Raw genomic sequence first — 22,380 nt, 5'->3', positions numbered from 1 at the left:
TTTTTTTTTTTTAAATAGTTGATCTTTTGTTACGGCTGAATATCTAAACAAACGTAAAATACCACAGACCTGAAGTATTTTGTGGACATTACATACATATTTATTTTAATATTTATGCAAACATTACAATGTTTAAATGCAATATCAAAAATATGATAAAAATAAAACAAATCTAGTTAGTCAAGATAATGTATCTCAAGAAGGTTACTTTGCCACTGTTGATGAAGTAACGCTGTGTTGTATGTCACAGGTTCATACATTTCCTTTTCGGTTTCACAGACAAGAAGTAGTATTTCATACAAAAACTCAGACGCTGTCATTCAGTGTAAGTTATGACAATGTTGAGCAGTAAATCCAACGAAGAGCTCAAACGGATGCTGGATGATTACGGAATAAAACACGGTCCTGTGGTCGGTAAATTAAATTCTGTGTGATTTAAGACAGTCACTATGTGAATGGGATTGTTGCAGCGTCACTGAGATACTATTATAATTTTTATAAAATATTTAGAATTAGTTTTTATTTTAGTATTTTCCATTTTAATTGTAATTTTAGTTAACGTTTTAGTATTTTTGTTGCTTTTATCATTTTTATTAGTTTTTTATTGTTATATAGTTGCCTATATAGGTTTTAATAATTTAAATTTTAGTTTTAGCTGTTTAGTACATCAAGTTAAAATACATTTAAATGAGAAGTACTGCTTTGGTAACTACCTAAAATGTTTAAATACTTTATTTTAGTTAATGTTTATTTTACTTCAAGTAACATTTTTTTTATAGTTTAAGTTTTAGCTTTAGTTAACTATAATAGCCCTGGATTGTTGCTTTCCTTCTTCTTTTTTTCTTCAGGATGTCTTTTTATGGTCTTGCATGTGATTTGTGTATATTAATTTCACCAGATTCCACCAGAGCCCTTTATGAGAAGAAGCTGAGAGAAGCCATGTCTAAACACAGAAGAACCCAAGTTCAATCCGACAGGACATATTACAGGGAAGAGGGTAATGCTTACATGACGATCAACACAAAACACGAGTATCTGTCACAAATCACACCAATGATCTGAATTGGTTACACCTTTGCTTTACAGAGGACGTCACCTATGTTCAGCATCACAGACCTGTGAGTAGCTACTAACACTTATTAAAACTAGTTTCAGACTTGTTTATATGCTGACTAATGATTCATTTGTGTTGATTTAGCAACTATATGATGATGTGAGCAACAGGTAAGTCAGCCTGAATATTAGAGCAGTTTAAATCATGTTATGGTAAAACAGTGAAACTAACAAGCTTTTTTTGGTTTATTAGAACGTGGTCTGATTATAGAGGGATGGACTACACAGATGAGTATGATGGCTTTGTTTGTATACAATTATACTGAAAGTGTGTCACAGTTAGGGGAATTATTTTTATTAAATGTATACATTTTTTTGAAGGCCTGCTATATATAGGACTCAAGCTACTTACCAGAATATGTCACAAGCAAGAAACCTACCGCCAGAGCCTCATATCCAGAAAACACCCGAGAAGACGCGCCTGGTCCCAGTCTGGCTACAGATATTAGTGTTTCTGATCGTATCTGGTCTTCTGTACTTGGTTTATATAAATATGGAATCAGCAGAGCATGAGAAAAGACTGACGTAGCTCTTCCTTTAGTGATTAAACTGAATGTTACAATTCTAAAACAAGCAAATATTCAGCACAATAGATGTGATTTTTAACATATTGCAGTGCATTTTAACTTCCTAAATCTTGGTTATTTTGTGTGTGATGTTTTATCAAAGTAATAGCCCAACACTGTAACTCTTTTGTGAATATGAAGGAAGTGGGTGTTACAGGATGCACCTGTTGAAAGATTATTTTTAAGATCTTTTATTTTGTTCCTTGGTCAAGATACAATTGTCCATTGTAATGCTGCAATACATTTTACAGTACTGAATTTGTAGTAATTTCTTGGGCTCATAAAAGTTTGATATATTACAACTTCTACTACTACTAGAAAACGTTAAAGCCTTTTTGTATGAATTATATAAGCATATTTGAAAGGTTACAGTTACTGAATTTGGTGTTCATCATTTTACAGTAGGTAATGGTTTTTCCATTTGTCTGGAAGCGTCACTCTTGGATTTGGGTCATCCTCTGAATTATATGTATTTGGAGCCAAATCATATGAATGTCAGAATCAATTGTTTCTGGTGTTTTGTGATTTAAAAAAACTACAGGTTTTATTGAAAGGAACTTTTTTTAGATACACCTGAAAATGTCTTTATTAATAACAAACCGTAAAAACACTGTATGCATGTCAAAATTGTGATTTTTGATTTTAATGGCAAAATAAAAGTCTACAAATTTTATTACATGTACCAAAAACTGCAACAAAACAACAACCATTAATTCTCCACATTGCAAAACATGGAAGTAAAATGAAGTGACAGCTGTGTTTTCACACCTTTTTTATTACAATTTGAGAATTTTGCTGATTTACTATTGTTTTTATGGGTACAAAACATGTATAAATGTTTTAAACTAAACAAGCCTATATGAGTTGCAAATCTGTCAGTCTCTACCTGTGACTCAGATTTAAAAACCATCATTTGAGTGTATATACTGTTCTGTAGTGTTCACAACTGTTTTCTTGGCTTAACAAGACAATAGTAGTGCTGCTTAAAATGTTTAGTGTATGCCTATAATCCACACTAAAACCTTTATTACTATGCTGCTTAAAATGTTTAGTGTATGCCTATAATCCACACTAAAACTTTTATTACTATTACTGTTACTGTTCCTATTTGTAAATACGGGGATTATTTCCTGTGCTGTTTTAGAAATGTGTTGGAGGATTTGTTCTTTTTCTGCTTAAGCATCACATTAGATCTACTGTATAATGAGTTCAGAGAGCCCACTTTCATTTCAAACAGAACATACGAACAAACCAGGTAAAATACACAATGAAATAATACTTTTATATTCATGTAGTGACTGATAGAGGTTGTTCGTAGGCTGTCTGTCCCTGTTCCCACCTACAACTAACCAAACATTATACACATAAGATCTTTAAAAACAACTGTAGTAGAAAAAAAATAAAAATAAATATATCATTTTAAATTATATAAAGCCCCTTAGAGAATACAAAGAAACAAAAGAAGAAAACCCAAAACATTTCACAGTTTTACAGTCTATACCTGCAACGATATGGGAAGACCTCAGAACGGGTCAGACATGGTACCTCTAAAAACTAAAAAGCCCTTTTTAACCTTGTTAGTGCAACAGCTTGTGTTGTAATGTTACCTCTTCAAGTCTAGTGATTTCAGCATTTACCTGCACAGAAACAAATTCTCCAATCTCCAGTAACATTGAAAGAAAACCCCCCAACCAATGACAATTCAAATGTGTTTCTCTGTAACTGACAGAGAACAGCAGATAGTAAGAAAAGGTGGTTCTTCAAACTTAGACGTTCCCTTTGGTTTGGACAGGCCACTGAAACACCAACCTCAGGTGGACCAAGTGACTAGTTTCTAGTTGCTGAAACAACAAAAATCCACACACAGATGTTACTTTCTGATTCAGTGTCTGTGCTTTTTTTCTCCTAAAGTAATGAGCAATAAAAACTAAAGTTTAAACTAGAGTTTTAATGCCTTTACACCTGCACTCGTCAACATAGGTGCTAATCGTTTCATTTCCGACTGAAACACTAGCCCGGACCAGAATTGTCATCTTGTAGACAAAGAAATTTCTGCCAAAAAAAATTCAAATCACAAGAGTAAGCTGTACATTGTATGTGCACAGTTAGAACAATCGTGCTGTGCGTGTACAGTATATCATGTACTGTACTGCTGAGGAAATTTGTGTCACGCACGTAAGCATAAAAACTGAAGTATACTTTGGGCTTTGTTCAAGTGCTTGTTGGCACAACAGATACACAATTTATAATTTATCACACCTTGTTGTGTTGTGCCTGATTAGGAAAAAACTCACCCCCTCCCAAAAAAAAAAAAAAACTATACAGAAACAATCAATAACAACACAAATAAAAACAAAACTAAGCCAAAACAAAACTCACATTACCTTATTTTTGAACTCCCATTACTTGATTGTCAAGGCAATGTATGTGTTGTCAACACCTGTAATAAAAATATAACTTGTCAGAAAAAGACAAATTATTTAATATTTACATATAAATAATTTGACAAATTATTAAATATTTTTTGAAATCACATAGCTATACTCACAGGTCCTGCTCTCTCGCTCCAGTTCAGTGGGTTTGCTCCCTCTCTTGCAGTAAACTTTGGCAACAATCAGAATGGCACATGTCGCCACCACAAATGTCAAACTGGATACCAGTAAACTGATGACCACTGGGCTTATCACCGGATCCACTTCTACTTCAAAAAAACAGCAAACCAAATTAAGGTCAAATGCATAAATGTCTTAAAGTAAAGTAAAACTGAAAAAGCGACAGATCACAGATCTTCAGTATTGTGAAGTAAATGCAAGTGAATTGAAGCTTGTTTCTGCCACGGGATAAAAAAAGGTAATTGCGACTTTTTAACCTCACAATGCTTTTTTCCCCTCATAATCAGAATTTATATCTCATAATTCTGACTTTTTTCCCCCTCATAATTCTGTTTACATCTTGCAATTCTGACTTTTTTCTCAGAATTCTAAGTTTGTATCTCACAATTCTGTGTTCTTGTAAAAAATTTAATTGTGAATTTTATCTCGCAAAATAGTCCGACTTGTGAGATAAAAAGTTGCATCTTTTTTTAATTCTGTGGCGTAAACAAGCTTCAATTTTTTTGAAATTGAGATTTATACATCATCTGAAAGCTGAACACATAAGCTTTCCATTGATGTATGGTTTGTTAGGATATGACAATATTTGGACGAGATACAAGTATTTGAAGATCTGGAATCTAACGGTGCAAAAAAATTTAAATATTGAGAAAATCGCCTTTAAAATTGTCCAAATGAAGTTCTTAGCAATGCATATTACTAATCAAAAATTAAGTTTTGATATATTTACGGTAGGAAATTTACGAAATATCTTAATGGACATGATCTTTACTTAATATCCTAATGATTTTTGGCATAAAAGAAAAATCGATAATTTTAACCCATACAATGTTTTTTTTGGCTATTGCTAAAAATATACCCAAGCGACTTAAGACTGGTTTTGTGGTCCAGGGTCACATATGAGTGTAATGGATTATCAATAAAAAAAAATTGAAGAATATGAATGATTTAGAAAGTAGATGTATTAGAAAATAGAGGGCAAGTCTACCTGGGCTGGCAGCACACAACTCACCTCGAATAGAGATGGGTAAAGGCTGACTCTCCCTCGAGATAAATGTGCGTTCTCCAGTCTGGACCTTGTAAAGACAGCAGTAGTAGCCCTCACTATTGGACTGGGCATTGGAGAAGGTAAAAGTGACGGAGGGAGCGAGGGCTGGCAGAGAGTGCCGGATGGTCCCGTTGGGCCTGATGAGCCGCAGCTGAAAGGATCCTCCTGGATACTGAGGCTGAGTGGAGCAGGTGACGTTAAAACTGTGGCTCCGGGTGACCCAACCCGGCCGGGCCTCAGGAGATGTGTTGTACCAGATTTGGGGAGTGTGAATCTCCACTGAGAACAAGTAATAAAGGTTAGACTTAGACTTTAAGCTTTCAATTACAACTTCAGCAGCAGATGTGACTTACAGACTGTGATGTTAATGAAGTTGCTGTGTGGAGAATATCCTGAGGGAGAGTTTCCCAGTTTGCTGTGTATCCTGTAGAGACAGCTGTAGCTGCCCTGGTGCGAGATTTCCAAGTCTGACAGAGTCAGATCCACCGTCATTTGTCTGGAATCGGCTCTCTGGGTCACTAGCGGAGTGTCCACACCTCTTTTGTACAGATGGAAGTCAATGACGGACTGCCAGTATGGGGCAGTGCATTTAAAGTGAACGGCCTCTCCGGCTGAATAGGTGTAGAAGCGAGACTGAATTGACAAGGTTGGTGCTAGAAGTTTTCCTGGTTGGAGAAAAAATGATGAACAACTACAAACAAACACAGGTTGCGTAAAACAAAATACAAATCTTTCAAACGCTCTCATACCTGTGCACTCCACTCCAGCATCCTCACTGTGCATACACACGTCATCATTGAGGGAGCGTTCACACAGATCCAGGGCAAACTCGTCACCCGAGCATTTCACATTCCTCCACAGCACCTCTCCACCGGCCCGTCCGAAACGAGCGCCACCTGGAATGTCCAACACAAAGCCGCAGTCGAGCTCTCTACAAACCACTGCGGCATCCTCCAGATCCCAACCATGCTGGCACACAGTGCCCCACTGATGCCCATAACGCACCTCCACTCTACCCGAGCACCGCTCACCCGGTTTTTCATTCACAAGCCTGGTGATCGGGTCGTCTGTGGAAATAATGCGAATGAACCAGTGTTGTTATCCTTAGCTGAAACTAAAATTACAAGAAAAAAAAGTAATAATACTACAATTAAGAGAAATACTACAATTATTGAAAATGAAACTTAAAATTATAAATTGAAATATTGAAATAAAGCTAAATAGTATTATAAAAAACCCAAAAACTAATAAAGGAAATGACAAAATTACTAAAACTGAAATGAAAACAGAAAATGTAAAAATAAAACCAAATTCAAAATATCAATAAATACTATAATTTGAAATTCATATTTTAAGATTGATCAGTGGCTTAGAATAGGGCTTCTCAAACTTCCATTCACAGAATGTTTGACAGAAAAAAGTACAAATACAAATACATTAAAAGTACATTTAAAATGTTTTTCTAATATTGAATAGATTTGTTTTTTTTTATTATAGAATATATATATATATATATATATATATATATGCTTATATAATATATATGCTTTTGAAAACCCCAACTGTAGACAACAGCATAAAGTCAATAACTCACCAAAGGCATGAACATCTTCAACAGCAACAGTGCATCCTGTTAAAAATGACAATAGTTAAGGGTACGTTAAAATATTTACATATTCATTCTAAAATTAAGAAACATTTAGCATGTTTTTAGGCTTTTTGGTTATCTGCAATTATACATGTTTCAAATGTACTATGGTTGCAGTTGCTGACAATGTTCATGTCTCCTTAAAAAAAAAAAAAAAAAATTATAATAATAATATATATATATAATTTTTTTTTTAGTAAGAGAAAAACTCCTTAAAAAAAAAAAAAAAAATTATAATAATAATATATATATATAATTTTTTTTTTAGTAAGAGAAAAAATATACATAATACATTTTACTAACCAAGCATTACCAGGCCCAGAAGAATCCTCGACATTGTAGATTTCCCATGTAATGCAAGTGCCAGGGCTTTAGGCTAATTGAATAACTAAATGTCTCGAACTAAATGTCAGCAATCCAAAAGCTGACGGTTCCAGTGTGACTGTGATGAGGACCAGGAGCAAGTTGATGCATAGCACTTCAGTCTACTCAGCTAGCTAGCTAACTAGCACTTCTGAATGCCTATACTCTTTCTGTTCACCTCCATGTGATTTATACAAATTCATTATCCATCATAACTCATGCTTAAAAGCATAATAGTCGATAAATGCAAATAGCACATAACAATGTAGACACAAAAGCTGTAGAATCGAACGGCTAATATGCTAGCGTTGTTGCCCTAAAGTAAAGAGAGTTATTCGTAGAGCGAGATAAAATAAATAACGTTGTATTTACAAAACATTATCGAATTAATCTGTAGTTAGTAATGCTTTGTGAGTTGGTGTTCCTCGCGCGCGTACGGTATTCCCACAAAGAGCGTCATAATGCAGACTGACGTCCGATTCGTGAACGAATCAATCTTTTGAATCGGATCTTTTCGCTAAAAAACTTTCCGAACAAACTGAATCAACAGAACGAAACAACTCACAAGAGCATTTGCAGTGAAGCGAGGATTTGACTGATGGTGCGAAAAGTTACTTTTTATTGTACGTCTAAATTTTGTACCACGAGTTTGTTTTAATAAATGACTTATTAAATTACAGCTAATATTTAAACACCAAAAACTGTTATTCAGGCTAGATTTAAATGAATGTTAAATGCAGATTCTATCTCGCTTCTAAATGACTCATTCTCATTAGCTGAAACATGGCAAATGACACATTAAATTACATAAACACCCTTATTAATAAACAGCATGTATTGAATGTAACTGGCCACCAGGGTGTCCAGGACTGCGTGATGACGTATACGTCGGACGCAGACGAATCACGGAATTGTCTTTTTAACTGATTCTTTCAAAAGAACTGTTCATATGAGTCGATTCGAAGTAATGAGTCAGACGTCCCACTATTCAGATGAGGAGAATGTAACGTTACTGTAGGTGTTTTTTTTTGTTTGTTTTTTTGTACAGTTCTACGACGTTGCCCAAGATCTGCGCACAAAAACGTTCACGCTGATTTGCCTCAAGGCTTAAAAAAATTTTAGGCTTAGACGTGGAAAAATAATACACTCAGACACTTAATTTAATGACACCATACATTTAAATATCACCCAGCTATGAGATCTACAGTATTACAATTGTATGAATCCAACTGACAGTTAAAATATCATCAATTAGTATTAGCTAGAACATTAGAACCATAACTTTTACATAAGACCTTGACTTTTACATAAAACCATGACTTTTACATAAGACTGCTTTGACAACTATTCAGGGGTAAGAATTTATGTGAATAAGCTTGTGGCGACATCATGTGGATAAAATGATAATTACAACACTTACAGCTTTATTCTCCAAACCACTTACCCTCTGTAGTCTGTAGGGTCGCGACGCGTGTACATTTTACTACTAATAATAAATTTGTTACCGTATTTATTAAAATACTGTAATAAATATTTGTTAAAATTAGTTAATAAAAATACAACTGTTCATTCATCGTCAGTGTTAGCTCAGGTCCAGCTTTACAACAGATACAATTTTTGACTTTAATAATGCATTAATAAATGCTTGAAATTAACATGAACTAAGATGAATAAATGCTTTAGAAGTATATTTCATAGTTCATGTTAACTACAGTAGTTAACTAATGTTAACAAATACAAACTTATTGTAAAGTGCACCTGATATTAAGACATTGAATTTTACATACAATACAGTGTTACAGAAAGCTACAGCTTAAAGATTGATGTAAAAAATAAATAAATTAAACGAAACAAAAATAAACATTCATAAATAAATAAAAACCCACACAATGATTTAATTTACTCGGGCTGTCTTCACAAACACCTCTGTTGTGTCATGCAAATATGTTTGTGAATGACGTTTAATTCCAGATACTACTTTAGAGACTTTAACCCGGAAAAGTTCAACGGCTCAAACAAACTTGTTCCTTGTTGATTTCACGTTCCCTATTCAAATCGTGCAACTTCTAAATAATCTCCCTCATTTTAATTAGATCCCAGACACAAATTCACATAGTTTAGATATTGTGAGGGTCACCCCACTATTACCTAGAACCAGGTTATCACTTTAATGATATTTCTCGTTTAATAATATTAAAGTAAAAATTGAATAACAATAAAATTTAATAATAAATATTAAAAAAATGCACTTTTAATGATGACCAAAACAGGTTTATTCAACTATTTATAGCCAACTGCCTATATCTGCATCTTTCTTAAGAAGTGCAGGAGTTCAGGAGTAGTTTTCAGCCCATTCACGTGCATCATTCCGAGCACAACCGTTTCTTCTCTCACCGACCTACTTCTGTTTAATTGGATAAGCATTCAGTCTCTACCGAGAGAGAGAACGAGAGCGAGACCGGCTGGACCCACACCGTGCAAACCGTTATCCACCTGCACGTTCCTCGCTGACGTCACGGCGGGTGGAATAATAGAACAACCGTCGCGCTGTTCTGTTATGACGTTATAAAGCGCACTTTGGAAAATGTCCTCGCGACAGCGCCTCATAACATGCACGGAGTGTCCCACGGCAGCGCAGGCGAACAACAGGTGGATTCCGAGGCCAATCCAGACCTGGAAGTAGCCATACTTCTGTGTCTCTCCGCCCCTATGAATAACCATAGCAAAGACACTGTAAAAGCCAGCGTACCGGAAAGAAGCTGAACGACGCGCTCGCGATATGGATAATTTCAGCGGTGACGTGACGGACAAGATTGACCACTTACACGGTTCATTCGGAATGATGTCACTGTACATCTGATATCGTCTTCTAATACACAGAGGCTGTTTATTTCTGTCCCAAGAGAGTGTTTGTAGACTTTTGGAGTCATGCCTGTCAGTAACGGATCGATGATGGATTTGCCCTCGGGATATGTGAAAGTAAAGGCGCATTACGGAGGGTGAGTGTTGTAAACTTTCACAGGGATAATGTTTTAAAGTTGTCCTGGTTTGTTGTGGTCGGAATATGTCGGAATATGCCCGGCGTTTGGCAGTTTAATGCAAGCACAACATGCTTGCAAACGCACGCCCACACCTGACAAACTTTGACATCTTGAATGTTTTAATACTTCTTCAACGTAAGATCGATTTTTAAACAGCATATTTTGTATTTTAGAGACGTTGTCAGGTGAGGCAGTTTAAAATAATGCAGTTCACAATATCAGACATGCCGTAAAACATCCAGGCCTTTTCAAATCTCAATTCTTAATATGTTCTTAATCTCTTAAATATGAAATATTGCAAATTATATATTAAAGGCTCAATCAGTTATAATAATTAAAACGTTTTACATATAAAGAAATGATCAATATTCTTGGAAAAAAAAAAATTATAAGTATGAAGACTCCAAAGCTGTTTTATTTTACTAGGAGTAGGTTGGCATCTCATGAGTGCCACCATATTGACATCACATGACCAACCATGAAATGCAATCGACTAAGTTGCTGGTATGTTTTTGGTCAGCTAAAAGTAAACAATAACTTACTGAGTGCATCTTTAAATAGGAAATATTGTTGTGGGCTGAAGGTTGTGCTCTTATTGCCACTTGTTGCTTAACACACCTCTCCTTCTTTATTGCATATAGTTGGCTGTAGCATACTTTTTTTAAAGAGGATTTTTATTAGTATTATAAAAGACAAGTTTCAGTCTTCATAATTCATAAAAATAATCTAGTAATTTACTTATAAAAATACCAAAAGCTTTGTTTTATTTTCTGATGCAACACATGACTTGAGTTGACTGGACTGGTTTTGACCCCTACTGTGACTTCTGTCATTATACATTTTTTAAACAACAGTGAATTGTTTCCTACTTGATGATCCTCTTCTGGCTTTAAAATCTAGGCTTTATATTTTGTTTAGACGTCCTTGGCTGAAAGTGGCCATGATGTAAGCAAGATAACAAACACGCACTGTCTGCATACATCACTGTGAATCATTGTTATTAATCAAATCATCACTCATAGACAAACAGCATCAGTGCATAGCGGGTGATAAATAACGCCATTCGCCCACCCTTTAGTCAACAATGTGAATGATATAGATTCATTTCGAAACCTGTCTAAGTCGTAATAGCATTCTTAAAGGGAAAGTTCACCCAAAAAAATGAACATTTTGTCTTGATTTACTCACCCTCTTGTTGTTCCTTAGCCTGAATGAAATCTTCTTTCTTGCCGATAAAATACATACGAGAAGGCTTGTTTTTATCCATGGATGTGGTGAGGTTTTAATTACGTTTTCTGTGAAAATATAATGTTATATGAATACCATTCAAGTTACATAAATGCACTGTTCTTGGTTCTTGTGCTAAGTTTAAAATTTACCAGGTGTTTGTTTGAAAGTAAGCAATGTCAGTAGGCATTAAAGAGATCGTTCACCCAAAAATGAAAGATTTGTCATCATTTACCCACCCTTGAGTTGTTCCAAGCCTGTATGAATTTCTTTCTTCTGCTGAACACAAAAGAAGATATTTTAAAGAATGTTGGTAACCTAATAGTTGCTGGTAGCCATTGGAAAAAAAAAATACTGTGATGGCTACCAGCAACTTTTTGGTTACCAACATTCTTCAAAATATCTTCTTTTGTGTTCAACAGATGAAAGATATTCATAAAGGTGAGTAAATTATGACAGAATTCCCATTTTTGGGTGAACTTTACCTTTAAGGAATTCACTCAAAAATGAAAATACTTTTATTATTTATTAAAAAATTCTATGACCCAAAAATATAAATTCTGTCATCTAGGGGTGCTCCGATTGATCGGCTACCAATCACTATCGGCCGATAATCGCTTTGGGATGATTGATCGGCTGTCTCTAAAAAGGCCAATCTCAAAAAAACAATCTATCCAATTTTAATTTATATTATTAATTGCATTACTTTTTAATTCTTGCCGGTGTTTAACCATTCAGCGCTCGCACGCTCTCCTGGAGACTGCAAGAGCTGGCGCTCATGCATACTCGCAGCGCACACACATAATGCCAGGCTCACATTACTCCGTTTGCGGTGCGTATTTTTTCAGCGTTCATGTTAACGGATTAAAGCGTTCACTGCACATGGCTGTGGTCCGGCAGTGCGTTCAGGAGCGGTGCGTCTGCAGCAGTGTAGTGATCCACACCGAGTCTATTGCTGCGCTGCAAGCGCTGAATTAAAGTAACAGCGCATTTTTTGCAGTAAATATGAACATGGATTGACATGAAAATGTAGTAATTACACCATAAATGCATATTATTAAAGTCTGCTGTGTTTCACAGTCAACACATATGGCTTTTTGGCTAGGTTTAAAGGGAAATAGCACTTTTAGATAAACAAGGCAATAATAGATGGCACTTGTGGAGGTAGGAAAACAAAGTTCTTTATGAACCGCAGGATTGCTTGTAATAAAGATTTCAATGCAAAAGGAAAGGCAGTAGAGCTAACTATTTCTGTCAATGGTAAGTTTGTGATAACGTAAGAAAAATAGTTTAAATGTCCTCTTTTGGAAGGCCAAACAAAGTAGTTTCGCTTTCACAACGAATCACACAGTGCCTTCACGACATGGCGGCGGCAACAACAATACTACAGCGAGAATAAAAGTTACGCCTTCTTTCTTTGCGTGAACATTTGGGCAGCGTTATGCAAATCTTCCCACATAGTTATGTAGATATGTGGGGGCGTGTTAGAACGAGCCGTTTTAGGTAGGCGTGGCTGACTCTTAACTTTTATAAAGAATATCTCTTTGGATTTGAGACTTTAGTCTTTGCAACTTTACAGATTTTTTTATGCACCAAGAGCTTGTAACACTCCAAAGAGAAAAGAAAAAATTGAAATCGCATCATATGACCCCTTTAAACATTGTCTGTGAAAGATTGTATCACTGTACTGTGTAAAAAAAGAATCACAATGCTGAAAAAGCATTTTCAGTGACAATGTTTGGATTTGAAATCAAAATAATGGATAAATGTTGTGTTTGTGGTAAACAGCCACGGATCAGTAGCGGACTCCTGTGTGAAAGCTGCTTCCCCTCTCACAAGAGTCACCTAAGAGGAGAATTCCCCCCATTTTCAAAAATGAAATTCAGGCCCTGAATAAATGTCTAAAAATCCTGATTGGATTATCACTATAAATAGTTATAAATGATAAAAAGAAGGCTTTAAAAAGATCGGTATCGGCAGATACTGCTTTCTTTGATCGGTGATCAGCCTCAAAAATCCTGATCGGAGCATCCTTACTGTCATCATTTATTTTACTCACCCTCATTCATTTTTGGGTGAACTATCCCTTTAACCCTTATCTTGGTGACAACTGGTAGTAATATTAACTTTCACACCACGAATTAGAGGAGAAGGTACCAATCAAATTTGGCTGTTTAGGAAATATTTATGCTATTTTACATGGAGAAAAATGAAATCAGCTGTGTATGATTGTATTTTACTCTTTTGTTTGAAATATAGTATTTAAATTCATGACTTATTTGGGTAGTCAAATAATGAGGAACATAGATTCTTCACTTTATGTTATATTAATACTCATCTCTAGGCTGGCTGTTTCAAAAATATGAATATTGTATAAACATTCTGTAGATAAAAGCATGAGATAATGCACCATAACTAGTGGTCGACCGATATATCGCCAAGGCCGATATATCGACCGATATTTGGCATTTTTCAAATATCGACATCGGTCGATAAGTTTTTCTGTTTGGCCGATGTGTTCGAGGCGGGACTTTTATTTTGACGGCGCTGAGAATGGCAGCCGCAGCGCCTGAGCGCACACCGCTCACATTCTCCCTCTTGTTCGCTGTCGTCGTTCAGTTCTGTCTAATATGGATATAAGTCTATCTAATAATCAGATAGAACTGTTAAACAAATGAATTAAAATGTATACAAAAAGTATTATAACGATTGCTTTAATATTATTAGTAATAGAAAGGCAAACATTATAATACTTTCTCATTTGCCGTCAGCATTCAGCAAACACGCATTTATATCATTTAAACAAATCTTTGAATGACTAATGAAGATTTAATTTCACAAACCTTGCAGACTTGGTCGAATCTAGTGGAGATCTTGTGAAGTGTGCATTTGTATCCTGCATGATTGCGTGTTCTCTGTGTGACGGTCGGTCCGTGCGAATTGAATGCTGACAGGAGGAGAGTTCAGCTTCACTGGAGACGCGCGATCGACAAACTTTAAACTAAGTTAGTGATTTCAAATTATGCTGCACTTTATGCAATTGCCCACTGTCATATTCATGTCATTTTCATTGCGTGCTGTATGTGTTACCTTGGCTTTATTTGGAAAAAAAAAAAAAAGATTCACGCAAACTTCCCAGAATACTGAGTGCCCTGTTGGTTACCATGTTTACTTCCTTTTTAATTAGATTTTTATTAAATATTTATTTATTTGTGAAAAATGCTTTGCCTTCTAAAGTATAAGTATGTTTATTTTACACAATTATTTTTAATCCATTTTCAAATGATTTCAAATTTCTTAAATATAAATAAAATTATATCGGCCATAGGCCACCCTGCTTTCCAAGATATCAGCATCGGCTGTCACAAAACCCATATCGGTTGACCACTAACCATAACTCATTTTTTGACTTCATAGATGTGCTTTACATATTATGTCCTGCTGTTTCAGTGGGTGGAGATACAATAGACCTTTGATTCAAGAGCACAATTACCTGATGGCGTGCCAGTGAACCTGCTACAGGAAGTGAAGAGTTCCTCAGTGTCTGTGGAAATGTGAATTTCTCTCTTACATGAGTGGGTAAATAGCTCTCTGAATTTGGGTCAGGCCTTTCGGAGTGTTTTGAAAGCCTTGGTGATTCCCACTTTTAAAAATATTTTGGAGGAAGTTAACACCAGGCGGGACAGAAATCTTGGTGACTGGCTGACAAGTGACAACCTGAGCCAGGCAGTTGCCTAGCAACAAGTTATAAGCTACAATAATGGCTCTTTTTTCACAGATTCCAGGCACTGTTTATTCGAGCACAGGCCTCTAGGTTTCAGTCCAAGACGTTTCATTGTTGAGCAATCAAGAGAGAGATTAGACTGTTTTAAATAGCTCATCTCAGAGGGGGGAATTACTGGATACTCAACATTGTTGACCCTGTTAGTCACTTGAAGTGCCACATTTGGTAGCTTTGTACATTTTGAATAGACAGAAGTTTGTCATGCTGGTAAAAAGTGCTTTGAGGCTGTTTTACCATGCATAAAATGTCCCTTATATCTGACAGATAATGAAATTGGTGTCTCGTTGACAGCCCTAGGCTATGCAAACAGCTCAAAAGTGTCAGGGGAGAGGCCTGAACTTTTTTTTTTAGCCAATCAGAAATGCTTTCTGCTTGTCAGTCATTTTGCAGGTTTGGATTTGCTGACATATGTTTTCTTACATATGACATTTCCCCAAACTAAATTATGATTTTGCTAAATTTTAATGGTTCTTTTACATAATTAACCATAAACAAACCATCAGTTTAATATCTCGGTGATACACTGAATCATTAACTTTGAACAATGATAGAAAAAGTATGTAAACACTTTACTGAGCCATCAGCAGCCTGCTGTGCCAAGTGGGAATTGAACTTGGCAAGTATTTCTTATTTCCATTTCCACTGCTGAACTTTAGTCCAGGACTCATGAGGTTTAGAGAGATTTGATTTGCTATAGCAACCACACAGACAGCACTGTAGATAATGCTCACTGGTCATAAATCACAACCAGAAGGTGAAACCACAAGTGAAACTTTATAATATTATCACAGTTCTCATGTTACCAATGACATTGTTGTTTTTTTAATGCATTTAAGTGAGACGTCTGAATGCACATGTAGCTGAGAAGAAAACATTGAGTGTGAATAGGCCTTAAATTCCCTGAACTCTGTGTTTGTATTCTAAAATTTCAGTGCTAAGTTTAGAGCACAGTAACATCATAACACAGACGTAACATTCTAAGCCTTTCTCTTCATGCAAATCTACTCTGTGTGAATTTGAATATACCGTATATCCAGTTCTGAACCTAATGACACTATTCTCTGTAGACAGGGCGTTGTTTAAATTCACTGAGCTCCATCTCTTGTGTGGGCTTTCTCAGGGGCTAGTTGTACTATTTCAGGTGTCTTTTATGGTTGAGTCTGGTTACTCAATCAGAAATGAGCAGGGTGTGTTCATGATGATTCAGCCTATGCATATGAGCAACAGCTGTTACCCAAAACTACACAAAAATGGACAGCTCATCCAAGGGTTTTTACGACCAAAAAAAAAAAGGGTCAGGCCACACATGTACTGTAGTGTCTGTTTACTGCGGAACCGAAGATTTAGTTCTAAAAGAGAGTTTCAGAATCGCCACAGTTCTGGAACCTCTGTTCAGTTGTGGAATTTTGGCATACAGAACATTTTAGAATTCTATACTTTTTGTCACAGTAACATTTTTGAATAAATTAATTAAGAATTTATTATTATTATTATTATTATTATTTTAAGTCTCTGTTGCTAATCAAGGGTGCAATTTATTTGATCAAACATAAACTAAAAACAATAATATTGTGAAATATTGTTAAAATGTAAAGTTTTTAAATATTGCAATTTAAAATGAATCAAATTTAAAATACCTGTTTTTATTATTAACCATTACTCCTGTCACATGATTCTTCAGAAATCATTCTAATTTGGTGCTACTCAGGAAATTTTCTTGTTATTATTATCAAGTTATGCTGCTTAAAGGGATAGCTCACACAAAAATGAAAATGTGATGTTTATCTGCTTACCCCCAGGGCATCCAAGATGTAGGTGACTTTGTTTCTTCAGTAAAACACAAACAAAGATTTTTAACTCAAACCGTTGCAGTCTGTCAGTCTTATAATGGAAGTGAATGGGAATCACGGCTTTGAGAGTAAAAAAAAAACATACACAAACAAAACCAATTAAACTGTCCTGAGCGACACCTCGACAGCCAGCGCCTGATGCGTCTTCTTCTTCTTGCTTTACGGCAGATCGCAGACTTATTAGTGCATTACCGCCACCGATCTCTCAAATGGACCATTGACACTCTATCTACAATCTCAGTTAGGAGTGTCAATGGTCCATTTGAGAGATAGGTGGCGGTAATGCACTAATAAGTCTGCGATCCGCTGTAATGCAAGAAGAAGAAGAAGAAGATGCGTCAGGCGCCGGCTGTCGAGGACGTGCTCAGGACAGCTCAGACATTGCAGTGCATCAGAGGTAAAAAACTATATAAATACTGTTCAGTTTCTTGCACAGACCGATCGTTTCGTGTCTTTACACATCAATGTATCGTCACGAGCCGCAGGGTTTAATTTGGTTTTGTTTGTGTATGTTTTTTTTTTTTTACTCTCAAAGCCGTGATTCCCATTCACTTCCATTATAAGACTGACAGACTGCAACGGTTTGAGTTAAAAATCTTCGTTTGTGTTCTACTGAAGAAACAAAGTCACCTACATCTTGGATGCCCTGGGGGTAAGCAGATAAACATCAAATTTTCATTTTTGGGTGAACTATCCCTTTAATATTTTTGTGGAAACCATGATGCATTTTATTAATTCTTTGATGAATGTAAAGTTCAAAAGAACAACATTTATTTAAAATAGAAATCATTTTGTTACACTTAATTATCTTTAATGTCACTTGATTAATTTAATAAATAATAGTGTTAATTTCCAACTTCATATACTACGTTCATCATTATATTTAACATTCTTTTGTTCAGAAACGGCTGAATGTGTGGGTCTGTTGACATTTTTGAAGTATTATTAATTGTAACTTTTTGGATAGGGATGGGTCACAAAGGTCAACGTTTCATCCAAAAACCAACTTTTCAACCATTATTCCTATCCAAGACACCATGATAGAACCATACATTACTTTTTGTTAGTGTTTCTTGCAGTTTTTTTATGTTAAATGATTATTATGCATCATAAAAAAAGGTTTCACTGCCTTTGTTAAATAGATAAATAAATTTGATAAATTCCCTGATTAGAATCTCCATTGCAAATTTTTTTTCAGGAGAGGTGTGTCTGTCTTGATGAATCTCTGCTGAATCTCAGTGTTTTCCTCAGAGGAGTTTATGTTGAAGTTGTGATAGCTGCAGGCTCACACCTTTGTCAAACGTTTAAGTTGCGATTGTTATGCTGTGTCAGAGCGAAATGCCAAATGCATGTGTGATGACTGATCATTCACAAATCTAGACTTATGATTAACCCAGAAACTCTTTATCACCTCCGCTCCACTTTATTCAGTGCAAATAACATTATTGCCACACTTATGCTTTTTCTGTCTGTCTCATCTATTTCAGAACCACCCCTCTCTGCTTTAATATGGAGTGAGAAATTAACACCTCTGAAATTACTTTATTTAACTGTTGGCATCCTCTGGGATGGTTAGCACTTATTAAAGTAAATCAGAAATGTTTCACATGGCTCGCTCTGGAATTTAATTTCCCTCCCTGCCTGTTCAGTTGCGTCAGTGCCGAGAGAGGCGCCATCCAATGGCAGCTGCTCCAGGGACTCCTAACATTTATCAGTTGATCGGGCTTTCGAGAGTCACGCTGTAGGAGATCCTTTCACCCCTGGCTCCAGTGCCAGCCAGTCATATGGGCGCTGAGGATGGTGGGGGTCGGATGGAGCCATAAGGGCAGGGTGGCAGATGATGGACTCATGATGAAGATTTCCCCGCTGAGGGGCAAGCTGCTACAGAACTCATCTCAGCAGAAAACACACACAGAGTATATCTGACTTGTCATACGTCACATTTTCCATCTACAAAGGAACTGTGGGAGGTCTGTAGACTGATTTGATTTGTAAAACGGAAAAAAGAAATTGTCTAAATGCTCTAAATCAGTGGTTCTCAAACCTGTCCTGGAGTTCCCCCAGCCCTGCACATTTTGTATGTCTCCCTCATCTATCACACCTACTGCAAGACCTGAAGTGGGTGTGTCAGATATACAGTATGGAGACATACAAAACGTGCAGTGCTGGGGATACTTCATGGAGAGGTTTGAGAACCCCTGCTCTAAATAGTCAATTTTTTTAAATGACGGTACATTTTTCTTTAGCTTTTTATTTAGAAAAGGGTAAAAAGAAACATTGCAACTTATCAAAGCTCTTCGTATGATTTATATATATATATATATATATATATATATATATAACTTATTTTATTTCAGTTACTTGCCAAGGCAACATTTCTCAAAAAATATTGTGTCTAAATTTTCTAAATAATCAACATTTCTTTTAATTTTCTTTAACTTTAATAGGGTCAAAAAAGGTCAAAAGAAAAGAAATTGCACTTGAACCAAGCTGTTTGTATAATTCAATAAAGAAATATAATTTAGAATAAGTGATGATAAATGACAGTTTATATTATTTATAATAAACATGTTTGTTGTCACAGTAATATTTTAGCAAAATAAAAGTAATATTAATAAAGATAATAAAATAAAAAAAAAAATATATATATTTAAAATTATAGAGATATTTATGGGTTGTATTCACTGGCTTATTTTATTTTTCTAAAATGTCACACCTGATTCAACTCATCAGCTCATTAGTGGAGACTGCAAGACCTGAAGTGGGTGTGTCAGATATACAGTATGGAGACATACAAAACGTGCAGTGCTGGGGATACTTCATGGAGAGGTTTGAGAACCCCTGCTCTAAATAGTCAATTTTTTTAAATGACGGTACATTTTTCTTTAGCTTTTTATTTAGAAAAGGGTAAAAAGAAACATTGCAACTTATCAAAGCTCTTCGTATGATTTATATATATATATATATATATATATATATATAATTTATGATAAATGGTAATTTACATAGTAAATTTTAGACAGTATTATTTTAGCATTTACTGAGAATGTAAAATGACAGTAATAATAATAAGATAGGGTCAAAAAAGGTCAAAAGAAAAGAAATTGCACTTGAACCAAGCTGTTTGTATAATTCAATAAAGAAATATAATTTAGAATAAGTGATGATAAATGACAGTTTATATTATTTATAATAAACATGTTTGTTGTCACAGTAATATTTTAGCAAAATAAAAGTAATATTAATAAAGATAATAAAATAAAAAAAAAAATATATATATTTAAAATTATAGAGATATTTATGGGTTGTATTCACTGGCTTATTTTATTTTTCTAAAATGTTTTTTCCTTTAGCTTTTCACAAAAAAACAAAAACAAACATTTCAATCGAAACAAGCTCTTTGTATGATTAGATAAAAAATGATTTAAATGAAACTGATGATGATCAATGTTATTTTATGAATTTCACAGATTTTTAGGGGTTATATTCACTGGTTTATAGAATATTTTCTACAGCTTTTTATTTATTTTTATTTTTTAATTTTAAATGTAGGCTTTAAAATATTTGTATGCTTGAAACAAACAACTTTAAATGGTTTGATTGAGTGTAAAACATTAAACAACATTAAACAAATTTAACTGCCTCTCTGTAATACAGTATTTCAATCAAATCCAGGACATGACAAAGGCTGTTAACTGAGAAACTAGGTTAATACTGGTTTATCCTGATGTAATAATGTTTGTTAGTGTTATGAATGAAAGTTATCATATTGTGTTAAGAAGACAGTCGTTTTAATAGGGATGCACAATATACTGGCATATTGTTCCATATATTCCATTACAAAATGGTGTGGAAACACCATGACAGTATTTTTATATATGGTACTGAGTGGTTCCAGGATCAAGGTAAATAAACTTAGAATTACTTGGGAAAACGGCAATTAAGCCCCTGAGAAAGATATGAGATTATGTTGAATCCACACATAAACACATTAGTCCTGATGCCCAAGAAGGCACTTTGAGGTCAGCGATGATTTAATCGTTTCTTAGTAATATGGTTGCACTTCTGTACACTGAAATACCCTCTCTGAACTGAACTGACTGTGAGCACAGCACCAAATCATCTTGTACTTGGCTCTCTCAGAGGCAGCACGTTCCTGTATGCAGTGTGAAATTGGGGCAGGGACCAGACTAGGCAGCTGTGTGCTAGAGGTTTGAAAGAAAAGTCTCTTGTGTATCCAAACAGATGTGGCTTGTTTGGCTGTGGTGGAACTGTTTCAGGCCAGTGTTGCAAATTAAAGCTACAGAGAACATTTAGAATAAGAGATGCTTTTGCCATTCTTTTATTTCGTTTTTGAGTTTTAGTTTAGTTTTAGTATTTCAACCTAAATGTATTTATTTTCATTAGTCATAAGTCAACATTTCTAGTTTTCTTTTCTTTCTTATGTCAGCTTTATTTCAATTGCCGAAAATTATTAAGGTTAGTTTTAGTAAAAATAACAACTCCGCTTCACTGATGGTAGGGATGTGCAAACCTAAATATTTTCCAAATGTTTTCCGACTAGTCAGTGGCACTGCTGCTAAAAAATATGAAAATCAAAAAAAGAATAAGAAAAAAAATTAAATCTAGTTGACTTCGCTAACTGACTAGCAGTGTTGGGAAGGTTACTTTGAAAATGTAATCAAAATCAGACTTACTTTAAGATCGTTCTGAGGTTAAACACAGATTTAAAATCATAACAAGAAATAGTTTTAATAGCTATGATACTGTTTTTGAAATCAAATATTTGCATAACTATGACAGGAAACACTGGAATCTAACAATGCGTTTGAAAAAAAAAGTTAATCTTAAAAAAGAAAGCATTTACATAACTCTTTTATTTCCTATATGGGTTTGTCAAATAAGCATGTTATAAACTCCTGAAACATTGGTGTTTCATATTTTAGAGCACTCTACAGTTACTTTTATTTTGTAATTAAATTACGTAATTCCATTACATGTAACTAGTTACTTCCCAACACTGCTGACTAGACAGTTGTTGACTAGTCAAGAATCGGGCCATTTGAAGAAGTCCAGTTGTAGGCTGTGGTCTTTTATACTGTAAAAGAATAAATCTTGTATCATTGTG

The 22,380-nt window shown here is 35.0% G+C and overlaps 3 protein-coding genes across 7 annotated transcripts in view; 2 read left to right on the top strand and 1 right to left on the bottom strand.

Moving 5' to 3' along the window:
- Positions 1-2,524, top strand: part of LOC107699773 (emerin-like) — a 3,045-nt gene extending 521 nt beyond the window's left edge. For 2 of the 5 annotated variants that reach the window (XM_016501185.1, XM_016501177.1), the window contains exons 2-7: positions 280-414; positions 899-997; positions 1,087-1,118; positions 1,199-1,224; positions 1,307-1,345; positions 1,435-2,524. In XM_016501185.1, coding sequence (XP_016356671.1) covers positions 333-414; positions 899-997; positions 1,087-1,118; positions 1,199-1,224; positions 1,307-1,345; positions 1,435-1,642 — 486 coding nt within the window. In that variant the 5' untranslated portion in view covers positions 280-332 and the 3' untranslated portion in view covers positions 1,643-2,524. Of the gene's footprint in view, positions 1-250; positions 415-898; positions 998-1,086; positions 1,119-1,198; positions 1,225-1,306; positions 1,346-1,434 lie in introns of all 5 variants that reach the window. The other 3 variants (XM_016501192.1, XM_016501170.1, XM_016501161.1) reach the window with 2 other exon arrangements.
- Positions 2,525-2,615: 91 nt separating this feature from the next.
- Positions 2,616-7,826, bottom strand: LOC107699767 (deleted in malignant brain tumors 1 protein-like). Its single transcript, XM_016501147.1, has 9 exons — positions 7,291-7,826; positions 6,934-6,969; positions 6,089-6,406; positions 5,693-6,004; positions 5,304-5,618; positions 4,228-4,377; positions 4,064-4,119; positions 2,758-3,520; positions 2,616-2,701 (listed from the first exon to the last, which is right to left on the bottom strand). The coding sequence occupies exons 1-7, from the start codon at positions 7,322-7,324 to the stop codon at positions 4,082-4,084; spliced, it is 1,203 nt and encodes a 400-aa protein (XP_016356633.1). The 5' UTR covers positions 7,325-7,826; the 3' UTR covers positions 2,616-2,701; positions 2,758-3,520; positions 4,064-4,081.
- A 2,047-nt stretch (positions 7,827-9,873) lies between these two features.
- Positions 9,874-22,380, top strand: part of LOC107700421 (protein kinase C zeta type-like) — a 126,507-nt gene continuing 114,000 nt past the window's right edge. Inside the window, exon 1 of the mRNA XM_016502059.1 lies at positions 9,874-10,349. Within this exon, the coding sequence (XP_016357545.1) occupies positions 10,279-10,349 (71 nt within the window). The 5' untranslated portion in view covers positions 9,874-10,278. The remainder of the gene's footprint in view (positions 10,350-22,380) is intronic.

This window comes from Sinocyclocheilus anshuiensis, unplaced genomic scaffold, assembly GCF_001515605.1.
Source record: "Sinocyclocheilus anshuiensis isolate Anshui unplaced genomic scaffold, SAMN03320099.WGS_v1.1 scaffold477, whole genome shotgun sequence".
NCBI classification, from domain to species: domain Eukaryota; kingdom Metazoa; phylum Chordata; class Actinopteri; order Cypriniformes; family Cyprinidae; genus Sinocyclocheilus; species Sinocyclocheilus anshuiensis.
The sequence above is the reverse complement of the archived record's forward strand: the minus strand, read 5'-3'. Positions and strand labels throughout refer to the sequence as shown.

Coding starts and splice junctions, on each gene's coding strand:
- LOC107699767 (XM_016501147.1), bottom strand. CDS start 7,324: ATGTCGAGGATTCTTCTGGGCCTGGTAATGCTTG. Junction 6,970..7,290: donor TCTGGGCCTGGTAATGCTTG/GTTAGTAAAATG, acceptor CATTTTTAACAG/GATGCACTGTTGCTGTTGAA. Junction 4,120..4,227: donor GGAGCGAGAGAGCAGGACCT/GTGAGTATAGCT, acceptor TTTTTATTACAG/GTGTTGACAACACATACATT.